The sequence below is a fragment of the Carcharhinus amblyrhynchos genome, chromosome 14 (genome assembly GCF_965287045.1).
Source record: "Carcharhinus amblyrhynchos chromosome 14, sCarAmb.v2.hapA, whole genome shotgun sequence".
In the NCBI taxonomy this organism is placed as follows: domain Eukaryota; kingdom Metazoa; phylum Chordata; class Chondrichthyes; order Carcharhiniformes; family Carcharhinidae; genus Carcharhinus; species Carcharhinus amblyrhynchos.
The window spans coordinates 16,067,382-16,093,956 of record NC_137337.1 but is presented as its reverse complement, the minus strand read 5'-3'; the positions used below and the strand labels follow the sequence as shown (position 1 = coordinate 16,093,956).

The following is a 26,575-nucleotide window of genomic DNA, read 5'->3' as shown; positions in this document are numbered from 1 at the left end:
ATGGACCATAATGAACACCAATGAAATAAAACTGGGGAAGGGTGGCAGCAATGAAAAGTTGAATCACACACAAAGAACTGTGGACAGGCAGAAAGAGCTGCAAAACAGGCTGTGGGCCTGGACTGGCACATTCAATGCTGTTCTGCTGGCAGTAATAGACTGGTCTCCATCCAGAAGTAGACATATTTTGCCAACAGCCTCTGATTGGAATAGCAGGTTCTTGAAGTACTGTCAGGGAAGTCTCTGTGAGGCCTTCTTAGTGAGAGGAAATGAGAATCTAAGAAAGGGATATTCTCTGTGAAACCTGGCTCTAGATGCATCCGATCCACCCTCTTCCTTATTCATATCATCAGCCTCTTCACAATATAGGACAAGATGGTCCATGTTCCCAATGCTAAGGAGATCGATAGCAGGGTGAGTAACAACAGCTTTCAGTAGCAGCACACAAAACGGCCTCTTCAATTTAGTATCCACCTCAGGGTGATGCCTTCTTGTCGCACCTATCCTATCTCCACTGATACAGTGACAATTATTTGGAGCTGGAGTTGGAGGAGATAAGTCTCAGAGGGATACCACACCCCTTTCACTCCAAATGCATGAGGGCTCCTGCAGGATTGAGGACTTGGAAGAATAATTCAGGTAGGCGCGGCACGGTGGCACAGTGGTTAGCACTGCTGCCTCACAGCGCCAGGGACTTGGGTTCAATTCCCAGCTTGCGTCATAATAACATTAGAAAAAGGAGCAGGAGTAGGCCATCTAGCCCTTTGAGCCTGCCCCACCATTCAATAAGATCGTGGCTGATCTGAAGTGGATCAGTTCCACTTTCCCGCTTTCTCCCCATAACCCTTAATTCCCTTGTCAATCAGAAATCTATCTACCCGTGACTTAAGTACATTCAACAAGGTAGTCTCCACCACTTCAATGGGCAGAGAATTCCAGAGATTAGACTCCGTTCTAAACTGCCACCCGCCCCCCCCCCCCCGTCCCCCACCTTATTTTGAGGCTGCGCCCTCTAGTTCTGTTTTCCTTCCTAAGTGGAAAGAACCTCTCTACCTCTACCTCGTGTCACTGTCTGTGCGGAGCCTGTACATTCTCCCCACGCTTGTGTGGGTTTCCTCCGGGTGCTTCGGTTTCCTCCTACATCCTGGAAGACATGCTGGTTAGGTAGATTGGCCAGACTAAATTCTCCTTCAGTTTACCTGAACAGGGGCTGGAATGTGGCGATTAGGGGATTTTCACAGTAACTTCATTACAGTGTTAATGTAAGCCTACTTGTGACATTAATAAATAAACCTTAGATGTAGATCTGTTGCAATGAATTTGGGATGGGAAGTGGCAAAGAACCTGTTTCACTTAATGCCAGAAATTTGTTCCAAAACGGGCTGAAACTCGGAGCAAACCATAACCGCATAATGTGCTGCGGAGTTAAAAGAAACTAGTATTAAGAATATGAACTTACCTTCCAGGTCTAAACATTTGTTCCTAAGGTGCACCTCTGTGATCTCCTGCAAGAAAGAAAAAGATTTGCATTTACACAGTACTTTACAGCCAAGTAAGTACTTTCTGAAATGTAGTCACTGCCATAATGAAATGTAACAGCCAATATAAATATTGGCCAGCACACTGGGAATAACTTACCTGTTCTTTTGCAAAATAGTATCACTGAATCTTATACATCCACTTGAGCAGGCTGATGGGGCTTTGCTTTAATGTCTCAGCGTAACCTAAGGCAGGACTTACACGCTCAAGTCCTGGAGTGGGACTTCAACCCAGAACCTTTGTGATTCAGGAGCAAAAGTGCCACCAACTCAGCCATAAGAGATGTACCCTAAACTCGCAGAAGTGTAAACTTCTATCAGTTTGTTAAACTGCTCTTCCTAAATCAGAAGCTTTCGTTTGAGCTGTGGTGGCATGGCCCCTTTAAGAAGCACACCTTCGCACTCCATGTGACCGGGCTGGAGCCAATGGAGCAGAGGCCTGTGAACCTGGGCCATTTGGGAGCGAGGCGTGTAGTCCTGGGTCGGGAGGACTCTCATTAGGGTCATGGCGTTGTTGGGCATTGAGATGTATTGAAACAAAAACAGAAAATGTTGGAAAATCTCAGCAAGTCTGACAGAATCTGTGTGGGGAAAATAGAGCCAACGTTTCGAGTCTAAACGACCCTTCATCAGAACTGATTCAGGTGCAAATCTTTTGCAATGTACTTGGGATGGGGAGTGGTAAACGTTGGGAAGAATGTTGGTTCTAATTATCCCCACAGATGCTGTCAGACTTTTTCCAGTATTTTCGGTTTTTGTTTCAGATTCCAGCATCCACAGTATTCTGCTTTTATCATTGACCTGTAATATAAAATCATAGAATCCCTACAGTGCAGAAGGAGGCCATTCGACCTATTGAGTCCACACCGACCACAATCCCACCCAGCCCCTATCCCCATAGCCCCATTAAATTACCCTGCTAATCCCTTGAAACAAGGGTCAGTTTAGCATGGCTAATCAACCTAAGCTGCACATCTTTGGACTGTGGGAGGAAACTGGAGCATCCGGAGGAAACCCACACTGTTGAACCTTTTGTGCATATAGTTCTTATTATCAATAAATCTTTCAGTTAATTGTTTGCCACATAGAGTTGCCTTGAGTCGATACAATAATTTAGGCTGATACTTCAGTATTCATAGAAATCATAGAAACCCTACACTTCAGAAAGAGGCCATTCAGCCCATCGAGTCTGCACCGACCACAATCCCACCCAGGCCCTAGCCCTATATCCTAACATATTTATCTGCTAATCCCTCTAACCAACACATCCTGGGACACTAAGGGGCAATTTAGCATGTCCAATTAACCTAACCTGCACATCTTTGGACTGTGGGAGGAAACCGGAGCACCCGGAGGAAACCCACGCAGACACAGGAAGAATGTACAACCTCCACACAGACAGTGACCCAAGCCAGGAATCGAACCCAGGTCCCTGGAGCTGTGAAGAAACAGTGCTAACTACTGTGCTATTGATACTGTGTATTGTCAACTTTCAGATAATATGGAAAACTGATTATTTCAATGAATATAAAATATCCATTACATTATCAAAGAAGAGTAGTCATTTCAGGTTAACATTTCTCCCTCAACCAACATCACCAAAGACAAATCAACACTGATTTAATTTCCTCGTTGTATGATTTTGCCGTGCAAAAATTGTTTTTTATGTTTGCTTGCATGACAATAAAGACTGCAAAATAATTGATTGATTGCAAAGTCTAGTCACAAATTTTAATGTTTGTTTTACTCAGCTCTGCTTTGTTTTGGGGACATGAAAATCCCAGTGGGGTTTCCTCTGTTAACATGCACATTCTGTTTTTACATGCATAGTATCACTGACATAGAGAAAATAATATACACTGTGACCTTTCCAGTCTGGAATGCTTAGGGCCAAGTGTAATAAGTCTTCGGAAGCAAAAGTCCCTTCACCAAAATCCCTTTATTTACAATTCCAACAGCAGTACACAGAGTGCTATCAGTCAGCAGTCTACCTTCAGGAATGCCAGAGGAACTGAGAGGCCTGGTTAAACACAAGGAAATTTGTATTTAATTTCCTTGTATTAAATATAAGAAAATATTGATTGGCCCTTATTGGCCCATCAATTGAATCCTTAATCAGGAAGTTCATATTTCAATAGGCCAACCTCATTGGCCTGATTGAAATCATTACACCAAGTCATTTCTAGATTTTGAAATCTTCTGAATTATGGAATGATATTGGAATATCAAAGTGCAATGTGTAAACCAGAACAGGTGTAAATACTGAAGCATAAAACAGAGAGAAAACATTATAAAGCAGTGGTAACAATTCTTTTCCTTTTCCAACTACTGTATCTTTCACGTATCTGTTCCCAAAGTACTCTACTAAAATGATACCACAAGTTGATTGGGTCTCCTCCATAAACTTCCCGACAACCGGTGTTTGTGAACAATAGGTTTCCTGACTGGAAGGGTTACGATATATTTATATGTTGGACTCCTGTGACTCTGCACATGGGGAATAAAAACCCAATTTAGTTCTTCAACTGAAGCAGGCTAAAAGGCTGAGATAAAATTTATCAGGACAAGTAGACATAATTCAGTTTCTATTAAAAGGTCAGATATGTTGTCCTTATTTTGTAGGATGCATTGATTTTATATAATTTACAATTAGGGAAATTTAGTGAGCAGAAAAGTAGAGTGGGTTTCAGAATAGGAGTTGCCCTGCAGTGAAGGCTGAGAAGTGAAGCATTAGGAAGAACAGTGTCATTACTGACAGGAGGATCTATGCGTGACATACATACATAGGCAAGTCCATTGCAGGGATTTATAGGACAATTTATGGGATTAATACAGTACAGAAGGGGACCATTCGGTCCATTGAGTCTGCAAGGACTGTCTGACAGAGGATCCCATCCAGGCCCTTTCCCATAACCCCAAATATTTATCCAACTAATCCCCTTAACTGACACATCTTGAGACACTAAGGGGGCAACTTACCATGGCCAATCTACCTAACCGACACAGCTTTGGAGTGTGGGAGGAAACTGGAGCATCTGTCCGAAACCCATGCAGACATGGGGAGAACATGCAAACTCCACACAGACAGTCACCCAAGGCTCAAATTGAACCCGGGTCCCTGGCACTGTAAGAGAGCAGTGCTAACCACTGTGCCACCATTCCACTCCTGTGTGAAGATAATGTGTGAAGGTAGTAGATGTTGAATACACGTATAGGTATCAAAAGCACTGTGTATACATGGGAATGATGGTTCATTGAAAAATAAATAAGTTCTTGCTATTATGATTTTCAAATAGTATTTGTGAAAATACTGTACAACTTACTGCACACAAAACAGAACAAGTTACAGGGTGAAGGAGATAGAATTCATAAAAGTTAAAGTTCATAAAAAAAAAGAAATATACGCTTCGATGTTTCCTTGGTGGTGCAGCCGATGTAAGCTACAATTTCTGGAGACAGTGTAATTTAAACTGTAATTCCCCTTTTTCCAAAGTGTATGTTATGGGACTTCAAGTTGCCTTCGATTGAAGGGGTCCTGAACCAGAAACTAGGAAGGAGATAGATGATGTTTCTGGTCCATTCGGCAGATTTTCTCTGCATAACTTTCTGCAGATTTCTCTTTCTCTATAACTCTGGCATTGGGCAACATCGCTGTTTTGTCGTATGACTGACATTCACAGCCATGTTCCCCTGGCAACGAGATTTTCTTTCACCTGTTGTTAGTATTTCAGATGTCGAACCATATGTATGCCTCTTGAGTAACTCCGGTTGGACTCAGGAAGGTAACATCAAACTTTTTTTTATTCATTTGTGGGACATGGGTGTCAATGGCTGGCCAATATCTATTGCCCATCCCTAGCTGCCTCAGGGCAGTTGAGAGTCTGCCACATTGCTGTGGCTCTGGAGTCACATGTAGGCCAGATCAGGTAAAGGTGATTGATTTCCTTCCCTACAGGACATTAGTGAACCAGCTTGATTTTTCTGATGATCGTTTCATGATCATCAGTAGATTCTTAATTCCAGACTTTTTTTTAATTCAAATTCCACCAGCTACCATGGCAGGATTTGAATCTGGGTCCCCAGAACATTAGCTGAGTTTCTGGAGTAATAGTCTAGCAATAATACCACTAGTCCATCACCTCCCCAATTGCTTTATTAACACTCTATACAAGGTACATCCTCTTGAGTGTTCCATTTTCTCGACTGACTCTCTAGCGCATGACTGCATGATATAAATCGGTAACTCATGACCATAACTATTAATCTATTATACAACACTTTTAACAAATATGATGCCACATAATTAATAACAATGTTAAACAAACTCTTAAACTATTTACCTTACTTTTCTATAAATTTTCTTCCTGTTACAGATTCTATCCAACTCCTTTCCTTCCCAGATTTCATCCCCCACGCACACCCAGCATCCAAAGACACTGTTATGAAACATACAAACTCCCACAGTGTTCTTGGCCCTCTGGTTAGATCTCTTGTGGATACATACGGGTGTTAATCTTTTCCCTGGAGGACACCATTATCAGTGAAAGGGGACAACAGCATTCCAAGTCTGCTGGTTCGTAAGTTCATAAGGTATTGGAGCAAAATTAGGCTATTCGGCCCATCGAATTCGCTCCGCCATTTGATCATCCCTGTTTTTCCTGCCTTCTCCCCATAATCCATCAACCCATTACCAATTAAAAATCTAACTCCTCCTTAAATTTACCCATTGTCCCAGCATCCACTGCACTTTGGGGTAGCGAATTCCAGAGATTCACACCCTTTGGGTAAAGTAGTTTCTCCTCAAGTCTGTTTAAAATTTGCTATCACTTATCCTAAGACTATGACCTCTCATTCTAGAATGTCCCACAAGAGGAAGCAAACACTCCATGTCTACTTTATCCATACTGTTAATCATCTTGTATACTTCAATTTGGTCTCCTCTCTAAATTCAAGACAGTATAGGCCTAAACTGTTCAATTTCTTCATACGACGAACCCTTCCGGCCTGATTTTACAAAAAGTAGGGAGGTCTTGCTGCAGCTGTATAGGGCATTGGTGAGGCCGCAGCTGGAGTACTGTGTGCAGTTTTGGGCGCCGCACCTGCGCAAGGATATTTTGGCCCTGGAGGGAGTGCAGAGGAGGTTTACTAGGCTGATACCGGAGTTGGGGAGATTGAGCTATGAGGAGAGGCTGAATAAACTAGGCTTGTACTCGTTAGAGTTTAGAAGAATGAGGAGAGATCTCATTGAGATGTATAAGATGATGAATGGGATGGATAGGATAGAGGTGGAGAGACTCTTCCCGCTCAAAAAAGACAGTAGGACTAGGGGGCACAGCCTCAAGATAAAGGGGGGGCGTTTTAGAACGGAGTTGAGGAGGAACTTCTTCACTCAAAGGGTGGTGAATCTCTGGAATTCTCTGCCAGTTGAAGTGGTGGAGGCTGCCTCGCTAAATATTTTTAAGACACGGGTTGATGGGTTTTTGATAAGCGAGGGGATTAAGGGTTATGGGGAGAGGGCGGGAATGTGGAACTGAGCCACGACAGATCAGCCATGATCTTATTGAATGGCGGGGCAGGCTCGAAGGGCTAGATGGCCTATTCCTGCTCCTATTTCTTATGTTCTTATGTTCTTAAGTGCTGAATCTGGGCGTAATTCAGATCCGACTTGGAAATCTGCTTTCAGGCGCCCCCATACACACTCAGCCTGAAAAAAAAATTGTGGGTCTGAATCGTGCTGCGGGTGAGGCTGAGCGCACGCGGAACGATCGGAGCTCTGAACTGTGCATGCGCAGTTAGGAAAAAAAATTGAAAATCATGCCACTGTCACATCGCTCCCGGGCCACAAAAAACAACAGCGATGGCCCCACAGACATCACCCATAAGAACATAAGAACATAAGAAATAGGAGCAGGAGTAGGCCATCCAGCCCTTCGAGCCTGCCCCGCCATTCAATAAGATCATGGCTGATCTGTCGTGGCTCAGTTCCACTTTCCCGCCCTCTCCCCATAACCCTTAATCCCCTCTCTTATCAAAAACCCATCAACCCGCGTCTTAAAAATATTTAGCGAGGCAGCCTCCACCACTTCAACGGGCAGAGAATTCCAGAGATTCACCACCCTTTGAGTGAAGAAGTTCCTCCTCAACTCCGTTCTAAACCGCCCCCCTTTTATCTTACCCAATAACATAACTTTCCCCCTTATCCATCCACCTCACTACCCAGACCAATTGCAACCCTCTGCCCCACTTTTCCGCCCACAACATTGCCTGCAGAGTGGCTGCGGTTGCCCCCTGCCCCTCCCCTGTATCAGAGATCCATCTGGCCTCCCTCCCCCTCCCCCCTGAGAAAGTTTGGGCCTCCCCCACCCCCCCACCACCACACCAGACAATGATCAGGCCTCCCTCCTCTTTCACCCCCACCCATCAAAGATACGTCTGACCCACCTCCCCACCCCCCACCCCCCCACCCCCAGCAGAAAATGATCGGGCCTCCCTTCTCCCTCCCCCACCCCCCCCGCCCCCCCACAACCAGAGAATGACCTGACCCTCCTTCTCCTTTCCCCCCCACCAGAAGACAATCTGGCTACTTTCTGCCCTCTCCACCACCAGAGACACGTCTGAGTGATCTGAGTCAGAGAGCCATTGGAAGCTCTGAACTTACCTCTTCAGAGGCTGGAGCACCCTAAGCAGACCTTTGCTGAGCATGTCCATTTTGCGCCGAATCTGGACGTGCGAGCACAATGGTAAAGGGGGAAATGCTGATAAAGTTGGGCGAGCAGTTCATTAATTCAATTGAAATGCATGCAAATGCATTTAAATCACCATTGCACCCGTTTCAAACGTGAATCAGATCGCAACCACTTTCCGGCCTCGGTAAAGTGGGCATTGGCACGGACGTGGGCACGGACCGTGTTAATGGCCTCACGCCCAGCTTTACCACATTTTCACGTCCAAAAACTGGTGCGACGCAATGGTAAAATCAGGCCCCTCATCTCTGGAATCCTTGGATAGTGCCAGGGTGTCAGGCTGGCACTGCCAGGCTTGCACTGCCCAGGGGGCACCCCTTAACTCCAACCTCATGGGGGGAGGCCTCAATGACCTCTGTTCTCTCCAGCGGGGTTGGCTGCCTATTCCCTGTTAGTGGGGAGCAATTGTAAACCCCATTGTGAACAATCTAGTGATTATTAGAAGGTGATCTTCAGCACCATGGAACCTTTTCAAAGAAAGGCTGATCCAAGAGAGAAGACGGAAGGACATCGGCTGACTGGAAGAGGATAGATTAGGATCCACGCAGGATCCTTCTGGTCTTGCAAAAAACACTGGGGAACGGCTGAGAAGACAAAGGATCATCAACTCCGACAAAGAACTGCGCAGCTGTATCTTTCACTATGCATCGAGGGTGAATCAGAATGATCAAAATTTCTGTGATCATTGCAGGAAATGAAGAAGATATAATTTCCCGGTGACTTTTCAGAAACTACTACTACTTTCTCCAGGCAGTGGTGACATTGTCACACATTCCTCAGTACGAGGCTGCTCCACTGTGGGCAGTGGGAAGAATGCATCAGGAAAAGAAGATAAGACAACTCAATTTTTAGCATGGAATGAGTCGACAGAATGACATCTAAACAAAGCTCTTGTACAGGACTCTGAAGCTGTGGAGGTTCTGAAGATTAGGTCTGACACCTGCACTGAAAGATAGTGGCCAGGATTCTCCCAAAAAAGTTCTGAATCCCCAATTTGTAGGAAAATGGAAGTAACTCCTGCTGGTTTTTCAATGTGATTTCCATAATGAATCTCCAACACTATATGCAACACAGAGAGGGATTCCCTCTGAAAATCAGGGGGGCGGGATGTATTCCCATTAAGAGGCCGGCAGCATCTCACTGAACGGTTCACTGTGCATGTGCCAGTCTGTCAGCGCAGAAATTGGCGTATGCGCAGAGGCCCTGCATTAGAACATAGAACACTACAGCACAAACAGGCCCTTCGGCCCACAAGTTGCGCCGATCATATCTATACCTACCAAGCCATAGAACTATCTGTAACTTCCAATGCCATTATTGCTGGCCTCCTAATCGCTGGTCAGCCCAATTGCTGGCCAGCCCCACTATCCCCTATCACTGGCCTTGCAGAGCCCTTCATACTCCAATCACAGGTCTCCAGGACCTCCCCGGGACAGCCCCAAGGTTCCCACACCCTGCCTCAGCCAGCCCCTAATCTCCCCGACGCCCCACCCCCCCATCCAGCCAGCAATGATCTCCTGATCCCTCCACCATCCAGCAGCCCCCACCCTCCCCAACAGTCCTGAACCCCCACCAGCCTCCCCCACCTGAATGGCCAGCCATGATCACCATCCTCCCTCCCTCTGCTCACAATCCCAGTGCAGAGTCGCGGCGGGACCCTCCACCCCCTCTAATCACGTACCTAATAGGCCCTGCCCTCTTTCACTCTGCTCCCTTGACACTGCTGATTTCCAGTGGGCAGTGCCAAGGCATGCCTTGGGCAGTGCCTGTTTGTCCAGTGCCAGGGTATCAGGCTGGCACTGCCAAGCTTGCACTGCCCAGGGGGCACCCCTTAACCCCAACCTCATGGAGGGGGGCCTGAACGGCCTCTGTTCTCTCCAGTGGGGTCAGCTGCCTGTTCCCTGTTAGTGGGGAGCAATTATAAACCACATGGGAGTGAACCACTCCTGGGAGTGGGGAGGGGGGGGGGGTTGGGGGGGTGGATATGGAGGTAGGAGAGAGGCTAACCGGCCTGGAGACTTCTGTCATGCAGGGGAGCATTCACATTTGGGTTGTATGTTATAAACCTCGCCAATATGACGTCTTGTTGGCATGGTTATACTATATGGCAGAGGGATCAATATACGGCACATATTGACATGTGTTAATGAAATGCAAATACATTGAAATATATTTAAATGAAGTTCACGCCCATTATGGAAGTCGTGATCTTGCCGGTGAGATCTGGAGTTTCGTCAAATCTTGAGCCCCCCACTGCCGCAGACCCTGGCCTCAAGGTCACCCCGCACGTTTTCAGGCAATCAATTCTAGACCCTGTCACCCTTTTCCTTCACTTCCCTCTATCATTCTACCAATCACTTTGCATGTATCCTCCCTCCTGCAGAGATTTAATTAACCATCAATTCCCTTTTCCTGGTTTCGGGACTTTTCAGCTTCGTTATTTCCAGCATGAAGTAAAATAAAGCTGTGCATGCAACAATTTAGATGTATTGCTTTGGGGACAGGACAGAAGTAGATTGATACTGCACAGAGTTAATATCAGACAGCAAGCCATCATTATATGTCTATGTGCTTAACAATTCAATAATTCACCATCGCCCTTATTATCCTCCCGTTTATAAGTGTTGAAGATTTTAGTCAAAATATGTTGACAAAAATGTCAACTTTCTGAGAGTCTTTCCAAATTCTCTGACATAAGGTGTTTACATGCAGGATGGCAACTATATCAATGTTAGCAACTTTACAATGGTGCTAATGATGTCAAAGTGTATAGAAATAATCCACTGTTGCTTTCGAGTAAACTGAAACAGCATTCCCTTTAGGATAATTCCAAGATCAGTTGACACTGTGTAAACCTAAGTGACATGTTTCTTCTGCCGAAATGCATATTGAAATATTAGTAGCGAATGATGGAGCATTGCCGAAGTATGTTTGAGTATGAGTGACTTAGCCTCTTCCCCCTTCCAAATGATGTCACACCTCTGCTTGTTCGACATACAGGGCAATATATGTTTTGACAAGGGAAGCTTCAATGTATAAAACTGTCATGTAAATAGTCTCACTCTCTGATTTGCATAGCAATAATCCTCATTTTCCTGTCTATTTGATTGACATATATATATCCCCATAATATGTAGACAACCACCCATGGCAAAGCAACCTGTTTAGGAATACTTCCCAAGTCCCACACATTTCAACTGTAGCACAATTTCTAAGGATCCATGAGTCTTCTGAAGCCTCAAACTTCTGTGGGCTGGAAGGTTTTGGACAACAATGGTACATGATGTGGAAATGCCAACATTGGGCTGGGGTAGGCGCAGTAAGGAGTCTCACAACACCAGGTTAAAGTCCAATAGGTTTATCTGGAATCACGAGCTTTCGGAGCATCGCTCCTTCATCATGAGTAGCCACTCACCTGATGAAGGAGCAGCGCTCCGAAAGCTTGTGATTCCAAGTAAACCTGTTGGACTTCAACTTTGTGTTGTTAGACTTCTTACTGAACCATGGTACAAATTGTGGGATAACAACATGTTAGTTTTCTCAAGTCTTAGAAGGATTCACGTGTGGAGAAATAGCTTGGAAGGCACAGGCTTTGTAAACTTCAGGAAATTATGTGTCCCAATAATGGATAGCTTCCATTCGTATAATATATTCTCAGGTTAGATGTGTAATAGGGTTGAGTGATATTAATTATGACCTCGTAAATGTCCCTGTTCAGAAGCTTGGTGACACTTCTATTCTTTTCTGTCTCCATTTGCTGGCAGCCTAGACTGAGATTGATGAATTAAGTGCCGTAACAGGGACAGTTTTTGTGCTGTGGATTCATGTCCATCGGGAACTGAGTTGAGACTCTGCTTAGATTGGCTTGATGTTGCAGCCTTCCTAATGTGGTCACCATTGACTCCATTGCCAGATCAGAATGACAATGAATCCCTAAACCTGTTTAGAAGTGTGAGCTTCAAAGAAATCTCATATAGAAAATGATGATTTAGTCAGTAAAATGCACGCCAGCATGCCATAAGCTGTAAAAATTAATTTCTCCACAGGGTTGAATATTTCTGTTTCAAAAGTCAATATATATGCAGGCGCATACAGTAATAGCTCCTTTATTGCAATAATGCATGAATTATTTAAACAACATGACCTTTTTATCATGTATCCTTTGAAAGAAACACATTGAAGATGTAAATTTGGAGCTTATTATTATGCAAATATATTCATTGTTAACAATTAGCAATTAAACCTGCAGTGTCTACAAAGAGCAGAGCCAAAATTAGCAACTTAATTTATCATTACAAAATTAAAACGTACACAAAATTTTTAAATGGCCATCATAATATTTCTACTACTTTTTTTGTGTTGTATGCAAAACCTCACTCGAAACCGGAACCACCTCAGTACGCTACATTTCTGTTCAGCCTTGTTTAAAATGAATCCGCAGTCACTTGTCAAAAAATGTGGTTAATGTGCTCTGAGGTTAAAATATGGATGAGCTCCACGCAAAATTTCCAAGGGCCTTCACTTAATGCCGCATTCTTACCCATTCGTTTCCCATTTAGATTCCCCACTACTTGTCATCAGCACCACTCCACAGCTGACGGTCCACTGGCATTCTTCTGCTGGGCACGAAGGAGTTCACTCATTCACACACACACACACACACACACACGACAAGCCTGTCTGCAAACTTGACCACAAAGTGATAGAATTCCTATAGCAAAGTTGGCTACAGTTGAGCATCAGGCGAGGATGACAATTAAGTGCAAACCTTCTGCATTTACAGTCCAACAACCTGTGACTAAACACACCAGTCATTTCTAGTATAGTAAAGTAATTTGTATTCAAATTAACTGTGAGCTGTATAGTCGCTTGCAAGTGACTACTTCTTAAATAGCTATGTGATACTGTGTGAGAATAGAAAATTTAATACAATTTTCATCGACAAATTTGTGCCTAACCCCAAATGAAATATAGCTTCCACGGTTGTGATTTTAAATAGTACTATCAAATATTGCAGTCTTCATTTCACACAATTATTAATGTTGAACTTCAAATTTAAATTAAATTCACAACTGATAAACTTCATGGATAAATTCCAACTGCTGTAAAATATGATTTATTTTGCCTATTTTCAAAACTTTATTTCAAGCTGTGGCAGACTTAACAGCCTGCAGGTGTTGCAGTTCCCAATAGTGACACCTAGAGACAGCCGGTCTTAGTGCAACCTCGAAATGACAAGTAAAAGAAATGCAACTACATTGAAAAAGTTACATTGCTTCAAAACAGGTAATGTCATTGCAAAAATCTATGTTGAATGCACATCCATTTTCAAAGCACAATTCCAATACACATCCCTATTTTAAATTAAGGCAAGCCAGGAAATTTGTCGAAGTCCTATAAATATAAAGATTGTATCAGTGTTAAAAGTTGGTGCATTCTGTTTTCAGCAAGGGAATCATCATGAAAAAAATGCTCTCACGTCTATTTGCAGATGTAAATTAATCTGATGAGTGTAGAAGTCACAAGGAATAGTGGTTCTGAAAGCAGGAAGCCATCCGCTTATGAGGAGGTGGCTAATTTAAAAGTTAAGGACTATCCAGTGGAGGTGATTAATCAGAAAATACTCGATGTTGGGCAGCGAGATTCTCTGGCTGCCCACACCAGCGGGATTCTCCTGTCCCGCTGCAGTGAACGTATAGCTTTTGGCTGAGCGCCAAATTCTCTGTCCTCTCTGGCAGCAGCGGTGGGGCGTGAACAGCCGGAGAATTCCGGCCAATGTTTCAAGAGTAGAACATCCAAAGACAATCAAGATCCACAATAATAAATAACATGCAAGCTAAGCACCTTGGGATATTTCATTATGTTAAACGCGCTATATAAGTGCAAGTTGTTGTAGGACCCTACAACACAAAGAAAATCTTTTATTTTATACAACATTTTGTTGCATCTCTCACAAAGTATTTCACCTGCCAAGACCTGTAATTATTACTGCACTAAGTAGCTACATTGCATGCTGTAAAGTTTTTTATTAGTGTCACAAGTAGGCTTATGTCAACACTGCAATGAAATTTCTATGAAAGTTGCCACACTCTGGTGCCTGTTCGGGTACATTGAGGAAGAGTTTAGCATGGCCAATGCACCTAACCAGCATGTCTGTCACAATCTGGGGGGAAACCAGAGCCTCCCAAGGAAACCCACATGGACACAAGGAGAATGTGCAGAGTCCACACATACAGTCACCCAAGGCCAGAATTGAACCCGAGTCCCTGGCGCTGTAAGGCAGCACTGCTAAGCACTGCACCATCGTTCTGCAGACACAGATAAGATGAATAATCAACTAATGTTATTTTTCTGGCTGTTATGTAAAGCCCTTTTGTGGCCAGTTGATGCTAGGGCTATTCAAAAGTTTCTGAGCTAATGAATAGACAGTATCTGCAATTATGTGGCAGCATGAATGAATACGGATTGTTGAAAGTGGGAAAGGAAGATGCCCAATATTGTCATGGTTGGTATCTGTCCCTATATTTTACCAAGTTTTTAAATGTTTTGAAACATTATTGGATCACAAAAAATAAGAATATCTAAATACTTGCATTGATGTAATATACTTAGAACCTGAAACTATCAAAATTCCACAAATATAGTTAGCTGGAGTGGGATATCAAAGGATCTTGCTTTCCCAGAATAGTTGGATGCTTTTCAAGTCAGCAACTTGATTTACTAATTGGCAGGCTTAGTTGAGGCTCTTTCCCAGAACGATGGCATTAACGTCCCACCTTCAGGACCCCCAACCAGAGTGTTAAAGTGTTCACTGACACATAGACCTTTGAGGTGGCAGCGCCCACAAGAGTGGAGAGGCAACCGAGAAAGGCTGCTCCCCAGGTTTCTAACTCATACCTGTTGGGAAATCAGAAGGGTTCCTTCCAAGTGTTCACCCAAGGATAGGAGGAAGAAGGCACCTAAGGATAGGAGGAAGAAGGCAAACTCTCCATCTCCAAGCAAGTGTGGATGGAAGTGACTTAGGATGTCCACATCAAAAGTGTGCGGCTTCCAGCCTGGATTTGGCCCATCCCGAAGATCCAGGACTTCAGGAGTGCATGCCGGGTGAGTGACCAGAACATGTTCAGGTACCAAGACCCACACTTTGACTTTCCCAGCATTCTCTTGCACAGTTCAACACAGATCAACACAATTTGCAACTCTACTTATTCCTTTCCATGCAGACACCCAGCTGAACAGTCAGAATGCATCTTCAGTTTTTGCCTCTCAAACCATGTCTCATAGTCACTCTCCATCAATGGTATCCTTTCCTCCCTTCCAAATAAGCCATCATATGCTCTCACAGCCCTCTGATTCCACTTCTCACAGCAGAAGAGAGCACACACTTAGCAAGTGGCAGAGAACTGGAGGTAGGGAATGATCTCAAGGTTGGGTGATGATGGGCCAACAGTGACAGACACCTTGTTGACCATTGACAATGTACGCCAATCTATTAGACAGGGAGGGAAGTCTTTTTTCCAGGAGGCATCAGGTTTCAGCCACAACCTGATGTAAGAACATAATGTCAAAGAACTGATCCTTTGCCTGTAGGTCCAATGCTGGAGGTCTCTGTCCCCTTCCAGGTGAATCCTGCCATCCATTCTCCCTGCTCTGTCGAGACATCCATGACTGAGGAGAAGGCAGGTGGTGTTGCTGGTGGTGTTTCTCATGCTACTGCTGCTGATGCACCCCCTTGCCCAGCCTAGACCTCTCTGCAGAGAGAGTCCCATGCCCCAAAGAAGGCTGGCAGCAGGGCTGAGCAGCTAAAGATGAACAAATTGCTCAACATGTGAAATGCTTCCAAGATGTTGTCAACTGGCTGGAAGTAGTGGAAGTGCCTAACTGAGAGACAAGGTGCACTGCACAGCAGTCTCTCAATGGCCGTGCCTGCAACTCCAATGGAACAGATCAAAGCAATTTCACCTTGACAGTTTCACCGCAACAACTATTCCCATTGTGCCCTCGCCTGGGTGACCCTGGTGAGATGCAGACACAGCATGGAACACCTGTTCTGTTGGGAAAGAAGGAATGCGGTGTGAAAAAAGGCTCTTAATTGCTTTTGTAAATGGCTTGATAGTTTTCCCACCAAACCCAAGGGGGTTCTTCACTGAACCCAGAAATCGCCCTGGGGAAAGCTGCAAGAGGGCATGATGACTTTCTCACCCCACACTAACCAAATCCCAGCTCCACTTGGCTGGGAAAATTCTGTCCTCACTCTTTAAATCTTTATTAGGCCACAAGACTCGCACAAGTGTAGCCATCATGCGATGACTGTTGCTGTTTACACGTAAGAATTCAAATGCAATTATTGAATCCTTTCATACAAATTGCTGTAATTCATAATTACCCACTCACACATACTGAAGTTATAGTCATCCTTACCAACACAGAAGGATGCTGCTACTTCACCTGTGAAACTAAATACTCACATCTATTGTTATTGAAGCTCAAAGCTCCATTTCAACCCCATGATTTCCAGTAGAATGTATCCGTTTGAATTGAGTGAAAAGCAGCCAGCTCTAACCTTCTTCTACGGCAACATTCAAATGGTTCTCTTACAAACGTCAACAGAGGAGGGAATAAGCAAGTGTTTCTTGATCAGCATGTTCCCAGCTCCTCATGGGAAGATGGAAGAGTCTGCTTTCTGGGGAATAAGGGCGGTCAAGTTGATCAAGCGTCTGCAGGGAAATATTTAGCCATTGGTGATCATGGTATCATTAGGTTTAAGTTCACAAGGAGAAACCTGGAGTAAACGTACTTCATTGGAACAAAAGCAGAAAATGCTGGAAAATCTCAGCAAGCCTGACAGCATCTGTGGAGAGAGAATAGAGCCAACATTTTGAGTCAGGATGACACATGTAGGGTGGAATCGCATTAGCACAATCCGCCTGAGATTCGTACAATCCCACTTGAGGCAATGGAAAATGCTGTTCTCCGAGCTTCATCCGCCCCCTGAATCAGGGTGGGCGTGCCGGTAAAATTCTGGTCGTTGACTTAAAATTTTGGTTCTATTCTCGCTGTCAGACCTGCTGAGATTTCCCAGCATTTTCCACTTGCGTTTCAGATCCCAGCATCCATAGTATTTTGCCCTTAGATTTAGTTGGAGATTGGCTAATTTCAGGGTGAAACTAGATATAACCCAGGGATATTAGCTTCAGAGATTGAAGGACAAAATTGCAATGGATCAGTGGCCTGAATTTTTCAGATGTCGGGGATCATACTTCCCGCCATCTGAAGAGTTCCTGTTGACTCTGAATATCCCACATGCATTTCACCCTCTAATCAGCATTAAAAGGCTGCGGGGTCTTCCCTAACCCCTCAAGAGAAAGTCTCACCTCAGATGGCCAATCTGATTGAAGTTGGGCAGGATATGGCCCTTAAGTGGTTGACAATTGGCCTCTGAAGGGCCTTAGTTGAGGCAAGAGTGGGTGCCCAAGACCTTGCCCACTCCAGCGACCACAATTGTTTGGTTGGGGTGGACGGGAACCTGGAGGAAATTCCTTTCTTTCGATTATATGCTCCCCCGTCCTCATCTTAAAACCCACCGGTGGGGGAGCAAAAACTTCTGGCAAATGTGTTGCTTTTAAAGAGGAGATAGTTTGGGTACGAGCAAGATACATTCCATCAAGTGTCAAAGTTAAGGCAACCAATGCCATTGAAGAGGAAATAGAGAGGAAAATGAAGCAGATGAAGGGTTGATAATAGAAGTGAGAACCAGGCTGAATAAAGAAAGTTCAAAGCGAAGGTGAAAAAAGAAAATAACAGAGGCACAAAGAGACTATGAATGAACGACAGCAATCAAAGAAAGAAAATTACTCTATCACAAGGATCTAACTTTAATTAAACTGTATATATTAAAAATTACTCCAATAAATTAAAATAATCAGTCAGTGAATCAGTGAGTCACACCCTCCATTCCTATCTTCATCTCTACATCAAACTCCTGATTAAAGTGCCTACCGAGAAGCTCACAAGTTCAGGAACTGATTTGTCCTGTGTTTGAGAGACGGGCATCTTTTCCCTGAATGTGACCAGCAGTAATACTGGGACAGGTGATTCTCATCCAGTCGCTCTTACGTCTATAACCAGTGGCCGGAATGTTACCATCATTCACGCTGGTGAGACTTTTCCATTCCGCTGCAGTGAACAGAGATTTGGCTGGCTGCCAGATTCTCCAACCATGCTGCAGCGGGAGCTTGGCTTGAATGGCCATTTAGATCGCGTCCAGTGTTTCAGACACGTTGGGCCAAATTTTACCATGAAGTTAGGCCCGTTTTCGGCCACGAAAACTTGGTAAAGTCAGGCGTGAGGTGAGAAATGCGATCCGCGCCTGCCTCTGCACCAGTTCCCCCTTTACCAAGGCCCAAAACTGACGGCAATAGGGGCCGCGCCCGAAACAGGCCTGACGGCAATTTGCATGGAGTTAAAATGACTAAATGGGCTGCACGCCCAATCTTACCGGAACTTCTCCCTTTACCGCTGTGTTCGCCTATCCAGAATCGGCGCAAAACAGACATGCTTTAAAAAAGTCCGATTTGGGTGCTCCAGTTATTGAGGAGGCAAGAATCGAGCATCCGACAGTTCTCTGTTTGAGATTGATGGGGGGTAGAGGGAGGGGGGGTTCCGTTGCCTCTCTGCCTGAGACCAGTGAGGGGAAAGGGAAGGTCCACTGCCACTCTGTCTGAGATCAGTGAGGGGAAAGGGAAGGTCCACTGCCACTCTGTCTGAGATCAGTGAGGAGGGAGGGAAGGTCCACAGCCACTGTCTGAGATCAGTGAGGAGGAAGGGAAAGTCCACAGCCACTCTGCCTGAGATCAGTGAGAAGGAAGGGAAAGTCCACAGCCACTCTGCCTGAGATCAGTGAGGAGGAAGGGAAAGTCCACAGCCACTGTCTGAGATCAGTGAGGGGACAGAGGGTTCCACTGCCACTCTGCCTGAGATCAGTGAGGGGGAAGGGGAGGTCCACAGCCACTCCGCCTGAGATTGATGAGGATGGGGGAGGGGGCTGCAATCAGCTTGGGTGGCAGAGAGGATGGAGGGATAAGGGGGTGGAGGTTGTGGATATGTGGCAATGTTTGTGGGGGCCAGGGGGAGGCATTATCCAGCCCAGGAGGGATGTGGCCGGGAAGCCGCATTCTATCACATTTTTCTACGCGTGCATAGGTGAGGTGCTGATTGGAACTATAGGGTTTCAGACACACTTAGCCCCGCCCACTGGCTTGTGCAGCATGATTCGGAATTGCTGATTTTTTTTTCAGGCAAAGTGCATCTGAAGGCGCCTGAGAGCAGGTCTAAAAGTCAGGTCTGGAACACTTTTAGTTTCAAGTCTGCCCAGCACTTAGAATCAAAATCGTAAACTAAGACCCATTGGGTTATTCTCCCCAATCTCTAGGTAAATAAGTTTCTCCTAAATTCTCCATATTATATCTATGGCCTTTAGTTTTGGACTTCCTGACAAGTGAAAATATCTTTGATCAAATGCTTTCGTTATTTTAAAGACTTCTGTTCTCTGGAGAAAAGATCCCCAGCCTGTTCAAGGAGTTAGTAAGTTCAAGCAGTCCAGGACCTCTCCTTATCCACGGCGATTGAGACCAATACTAACTCCATTAAGTGTGGCACCTTAGGATCAACCCTTCCTACCTCTTCAACCATGATTCATTTGACGTAGTACTGAACTGGGCAGAGTGTGTTTCCCGGTCAGGGAAGATCTCTTAAGTAGTTTCACTTTTCTCTTCACCCCCTTATCATCCTTTCTGTTTCCCCTTCCTTTCCATAATCAACCCCCATATCTCCATTTCCCTGATCATTTCACAGTGACAAACCATCCTTGCCCACCAGATAGCACCACCACCCCGCACCCCCCCATCCCCAACTGTCCCCACACCCTGGGAGTTTAGATTTCACTGTGAGGATTTATGCCAGAGGTGGCCCAGGGATGGATCCCAGTATGCATTTCCCACTGTGTTACACCACCCTCTGATCTTGCTGTGATGATACTGTGCCTTTAAGAAATGTATTTTAATCATATTCCTTTGCAGGATATTTCTAGCACGCCCTGGAAGTTGTTGGCACAGTTTTGTCTGCAGCCGACATCTCTACTTGTTACTGAAGGGATATAGTTGACATCATGTTGATTTTAATATGGCCTAATGCAGTGTCCTGAGGTCTTATGGTTCTTTGGGGATTGATGAGTGGAGTCTGATTTGGGTTTGATTGACAGGTCAGGTGATGCCTGGGGACAGTTTGTTTTTAAAGTTTTTAGTTCTGCTTTTCATTAGTTACCTAAAGAGAAGAGAATCAACAGTGCTTTTCTCCTCTCTCTCTGGAATTGGAAATTCTGTTGCTGTTGAAAGCTGGTGGAAGAAGGCAGTGTCTCTGTCTCTCCCACTCTCTCTCCAGAGACTTTTTGGTAAGTTCCAGGACTGGGAAGCCTCAGAGATTTAAACCAACATTCAAAGGACCAATTCACAGCAGGTGTTATAAAGCTGAAAACCCAGTGAGCATCCTTGCTTTTTGTGCCAAGTCTAGAGGAAGCTATATGTCAATGGGATGGAGTTTGACATGGAACAACATAGATAGCTAGCTGTTAAGATTTATGCTGTATCATGTTTGAATCTTGCAATTGGTAAAATTTATGCTAATTCTTTTTATTGTATTTTAACTGTGTTCTTAAGTAAACTTTGTTTCATAAAAGCTTCCTAGTGGGTCACTTGAATCATATCTGGAAGTGAAAGACCTTACGCTGACCTATGTCAAATTCCATTGTTAAAACTTAAGATCTAAGCTATCTTAGAAAGCACCTTGGAGTTTCTGGCCTGGGTCTTAACATTGCCTAATGTTAGTATAGCAGACCCTTCCCCCAATCCATTTGTAACTTGCACTCCACTAAGATCCTATCATTTCCTGAGAGGGTGTTTTTATTTATAGCATGTACATCAGTTCTGAACACCATCAGTCAGATCATTTTGAACAAGTGCCTGGGACTATTACCGTGGATTGTGTTTTTGAAAAAATACAAGTTGGATACTGCGTAGAAATAGACTGTGTGTGTGGAATTTCATGATGTTCCATCAAGGGGACTTTAAATGAAATATCCGTTCCCAAGATGCTTCTAAGTGGAAATTTTGAAGCATGAAACATGGTGACAAGTGGTGAATTAGGGACAAAGATGTCTCTCTTTATAACATTCAGCAATGCATTCCAATTTAATAGAACATTTTTCTACCTTAACAAGTCCTATAATTGCAGCAAGCACTTCTTTGCAAATTCAGACCTTCAATGCGCTTTGTATAACCCCGCCAATAGTTTCTTGGGTTTTGAGAGGTGCTTAAAGCATGTCTATTTAGCGTTTACATGCTCTGTCTATGTGCTTAACCTTTATCCACAGCACAGTAATTAATGCTTTTCAATGGCAATGCTTTTCGCTGATTTAACTTTTGTTCCTGTGTTGGTTAAATTATCTAGAGGTGAAAGATTATTGCTGCTATTTATCTCAATCACAAAGATGATATACAGATGAACAATGACATTTATTATGCACATGCAACAAAGTGATCATCCATGGACAGATGTATTTCTTTCTTCAATCGGTATTGCTACGACAAGGGTTAAACTAGATACACAATCATCCACTTGTGTGAACTTGCTGAACGTGAATGAATTATGTGCCAAAACAGCACAGTAAAATAAAAACTTGTATTTATTGGCGCCTTTAATATCGAACAAAGCATTCCACGCCACTTGAATAAAGGCAGAAATAAAAAATAGGGAGATATTAGGAAGGGTAAAATCTTGCTCACAGAGCTGGGTTTTCATGAGAGTCTTAATTTATGAATGGAAAATGGAAACACAGGAGAGATGAGAGAGTGAATTCCAGAGAATGGCACATAACTGATTGAAAGTGTAGTAGTCAATGGAAAAGTTATGGGAGTGGGGGTGCACTAGAGGCTGGAGTCAGAGGAATGCAGAGTTGATTTGATTTGATTTAGTATTGTCACATATATTAATACACAGTGAAAAGTATTGTTTCTTGCATGCTATACAGACAAAGCATACCGTTCGTATAGAAGGAAGGGAGAGAGGGCAGAATGTGGTGTTACAGTCATAGCTAGGGTGTAGAGAAAGATCAAGTTAGTGCAGAGGAGGTCCATTCAAAAGTCTGATGAGGGGAATGCAGTAAATCCAGAGGAAATTACAGAAACAGGGAGCGTAAGGCTTGGGAACGGAGTAATAAACAAAGCGTGAAATATATAATTGGAAACGTTTTGCTAAAGTTGTACAGGGCATTGAGCACTTTGCATATTTTTAGTCTCCATGTTTAAGGATAAAAATGTGGTAGAAAACATTCAGAGAATGTTCACTCCGCTAATACCTGGGATTGGGAAGGATGGGTGATTATCTTATGGGGAAATATTGGACAGGCTATGCCTGTATCGACTGCAGTTTAGAAGATTGAGTGGTCATTTCATTGAAACATACAGGATCCTGAGGAGACTTGACGGGATGAACGCTGAAAGAATGTTCCTTTTGTTGGAGAGACCAGAACTAGGGTACCCAAATTTTAAAAAATAAGGGGTCTGTCATTTAAGATGGAGACAAGAAGACATTTTTTTCTCTGTCATGAGTCTTTGGAACTCTCTTCCCTAGAGAGTTGTGGAAGTGGAGTGCAAAGTATATTTTTAAGGCAGAGGTAGAAAAATACTTGACTAACAGTGGAATCAATGGTTATTGGGTTAGGGAATGTGGATTTGAGGCCACAGTCAGATCAATCATCACTTTATTGAATGGAGGAGCAGCCTTGATGGGCCCAATGGCCTATGCCTTCTCTTAATTGATACATTTGCATTTAAGCTGGAAATCTTGGAGCCAATGTAGGTCAGTGAGTTATTTGGGGATAGGTGGCAATAGATGAGTGGCTTCTGTGCAAGATAGGATATGGGCAGCAGAACTCAACAGAAAATGTGAGTAAAATGTACCTAAATTTGATTTATGTTCTCATATAAGAAAGGGGGAGGAAGGGATTCATAGAATGATAGAATCTCTGCATTATAGAAGGAGGCCATTCAGCCCATTGAGTTTGCACCAACCACAATCCCACCCAGTCCCTATTTCCATAACCCCACATATTTATCCTGCTAATACCCTTGACACTAGGGTCAATTTATCATTGCTGATCAATTTAACCCACACATCTTTGGGTTATTGTGACTTCACTGAAGACTCACAACCTGGATCACAGCAGTGGCAACACGTAATAGAAAATACTCAGAGAGCAGGTGGTGTGTATGGGTAGATTTTGAATGAGGTTTAAAGAAAGTAAGAAATGGTCATTTGAAAGCCTTGTAACTGGTGTGATATAGTGTGAGGAGTGAGGACAGAATGAGAATACCAGACTGTCTGAAGGAATATAAGCGTTAGAGGAATTTTCCAAGGTGTCGCTCTGGAGGGATGGGGCGTTGGGGGGGGGGGGTCTTGTACTCAGCTGACCTCACTCAACCAATAAGAGACCATGAAAGACAGAATGTATTAAAGAACAAAAGGAAGTTTATTGCTAATGCATGCATCAAGAAACAAGATAGCTGGGGAGTGCTGACTACCCTGTCTGAAGTAACAATACATGCGTGGGATAGATATACCCTTCCTGAACACTTAGCTCTCCCGCTCAACTTGTTACTCAAATTGGAGACTCCAATTACAATATTACACATTTTCACCTTCACACTCCACCAGTCAGCAAGATCAGGAGCTCATTAGTCCATTGCGCCCAAAAATTCCTCCCTCGTTACTAAGAAACCTAACCATGTAAATCTGGTAGATTCAGGGATACTCTCTAACACTTGCAAATTTTAATTGGTAAAAGGAGTCACTTTCTTTTGCCTGTAGAATTTGGTCTGTCCGTCACTGTCTACCTCCCATCATTGTTGAGCAGTTAGATCATCAATTGGCCAAGGTTCACAAGGCATACATTAAGAATACAGTTTAATTTCATAACATTTGGTTAACTTGTATTCATATAGACAATACCTTTGCATATATTGCATTAGGCACATGGTGAATCATTATTCTATATATAAGGCACCTTGTAATCTTCACTTTAACCTAGTCTACTTATTATAGTAAATTTAAAACACTGGCCTTTTAAACTAAGAGGTTTATACTACCCTCCTTCTATAAGGCTGGAAGGAGCTGGTTGGGAAAGGATAAAAGAGAGACTATGGATACATTTAAAGAGTATAAAGGTTTCACAAATAAACCATTTAGAGTGTGCATGCCTATATAGGTCTGTTCAGTGAGGACAAGACAAGACTGAGTGCAGGGCAGGATATATACAGCAAGCTTTAGATGAGTAAGAGTTCATAGAAGATGGGAAATCAACAAGGAGAGTATTATGGTGGACATTAGGCAAAAATAGACATCTGTAATGGTATAAATAAGGGCCAAAATTCTCTGATCTCTTTCGTCCCACCACCGCTGCTAGTGAGAATAGAGAATTTGGTACTCAGCAGTGGGACTGGAGAATCCCAGCTGTAGGCAAGGTTGAAGGTGTCTGGCCAAGGTATGAAATTAAGCTCAAGTTTAAACAGGATGCCAGCTTTGAAACTAGACTCATTCAACTGGAAACATTGGCTAGAAAAAAGGATGGATGCAACAGCAAGGAAGAGGAGTGCTGGCCTATGTAGGCAGAAGTCATAGATCATTCAGGAGTGGAAACCAAATAAGCAAGAGCTCCTTGGATAACCATACTTCAGTATCACAAAGTGTTTGGGCGGCATGGTGGCACAGTGGTTAGCACCGCTGCCTCACAATACCAGGGATCCAGGTTTGACTCCTGGCTTGGATTACTGCCTATGTGGAGTTTGGACATTCTCCCTGTGTGTGTGTGTGTTTCCTCCAGTTTCCTCCCACAGTCCAAAGATGTGCAAACATAGGAGTAGGAGGAGGCCATTTGGCCCTTCGAGTCTGCTCCACCATTCATTACGATCATGGCTGATGATCCAACTCAATAGCCTAATCCTGCTTTTTCCCCAGAACCTTTGTTCCCATTCACCCCGAGTGCTATATCCAGCCGCCTCTTGAGTACATTCAATAGTTAGGTGGATTGACTGTGCTAAATTGTCTCTTAGTGTCAATGTGATGAGCTAGGGTAAATGGAGTTATGGGGATAAGGCCTGTGTGGGATTGTGTCGGTGCAGACTCAATGGGCTGAATGGCTTCCTTCTGCACTGTAGGGGTCCATTCTTTCGATAACCTTTAATGTTAATGCCTGTGGGTGGTTCTGTTGCCTTTAGCCATGTTAGGTTATAATGATCTCAAACTGAATCCCATGCGTATCAGGATTGTTTCAAATATAAGAATGCGAACGTATTCGCCTTTGAGGCAGACGATTTGAATAACAAAATCTTACAGATATGATATTAATATTAGTTAGTTATTCCGTATAACTCACAATGAATGTGTTGGAAACTTTGTTTACTCAGCGTCAACACGAACTGTGTCACTTAGCAAACAATATCAAAGAATGGGGAGCTTAGCAGACAGGCTGCAAGAATGGAGAAAACCAAGGCAGAATTAAGGAAAAAAGGAGGCAACTTTTATTCAATTCCACAGTGACTACTTCAACCCTGATTATCTCATTAAACAAGGTGTTAATACTTCTCTTCAATCTGCAATCTGTATAATTTCATTTGAAATACTGTCTCTCCCAGCAGCTTTACTGCTTCTCATTTCACTTATTACATTATCCACTATTTTTTATCTCCCCAAAGATCCCACTCTTTAACTACTCGTGCTTAGCCTGTTATTGCCTGGTTCCCTCATTAGCACTTCCAAGTTAATATTAATACAGTGTGAACATTTTTTTTGTTACATTGAGCAATATGCTGATCAAACAGCAGAGCAAGAAAACTGTTATTGATTTGATTCTTCCACTGACTGCCCACAGGTGTATAGGTCCTAAAGAGAACAAACAAAACTGACTGGGACACTTCTCCTTGGTAACGGATGTGGTCATCCGATCAGATAGTTTTAGAATGGAGTTCTTGTTTTGTGCTTGGAGCTTCCAAAGCTACGTCTAAGAATGAATACTTTTGAGTGAAATGTTATTTTTTCCTGCTGGCATGAATTGGTATGCAAAACACAATTCTGTGCATCATGGCATGAAAAATATATTCTAATTGGTTAGAGTGTTGTGCATTTTCGCACTGCCAAATTAATATTAATTCTTTTATTCAAATCTGCTTGCAGTGTGCAGCAGTT

At 43.6% G+C, this 26,575-nt stretch overlaps 1 protein-coding gene across 1 annotated transcript in view; it reads right to left on the bottom strand.

Moving 5' to 3' along the window:
- The window catches only part of LOC145352351 (protein phosphatase 1 regulatory subunit 37), a 185,825-nt gene that overhangs the window by 133,772 nt on the left and 25,478 nt on the right, over window positions 1–26,575 (bottom strand). Inside the window, exon 4 of the mRNA XM_080202105.1 lies at window positions 1,460–1,563. Within this exon, the coding sequence (XP_080058231.1) occupies window positions 1,460–1,563 (104 nt within the window). The remainder of the gene's footprint in view (window positions 1–1,459; window positions 1,564–26,575) is intronic.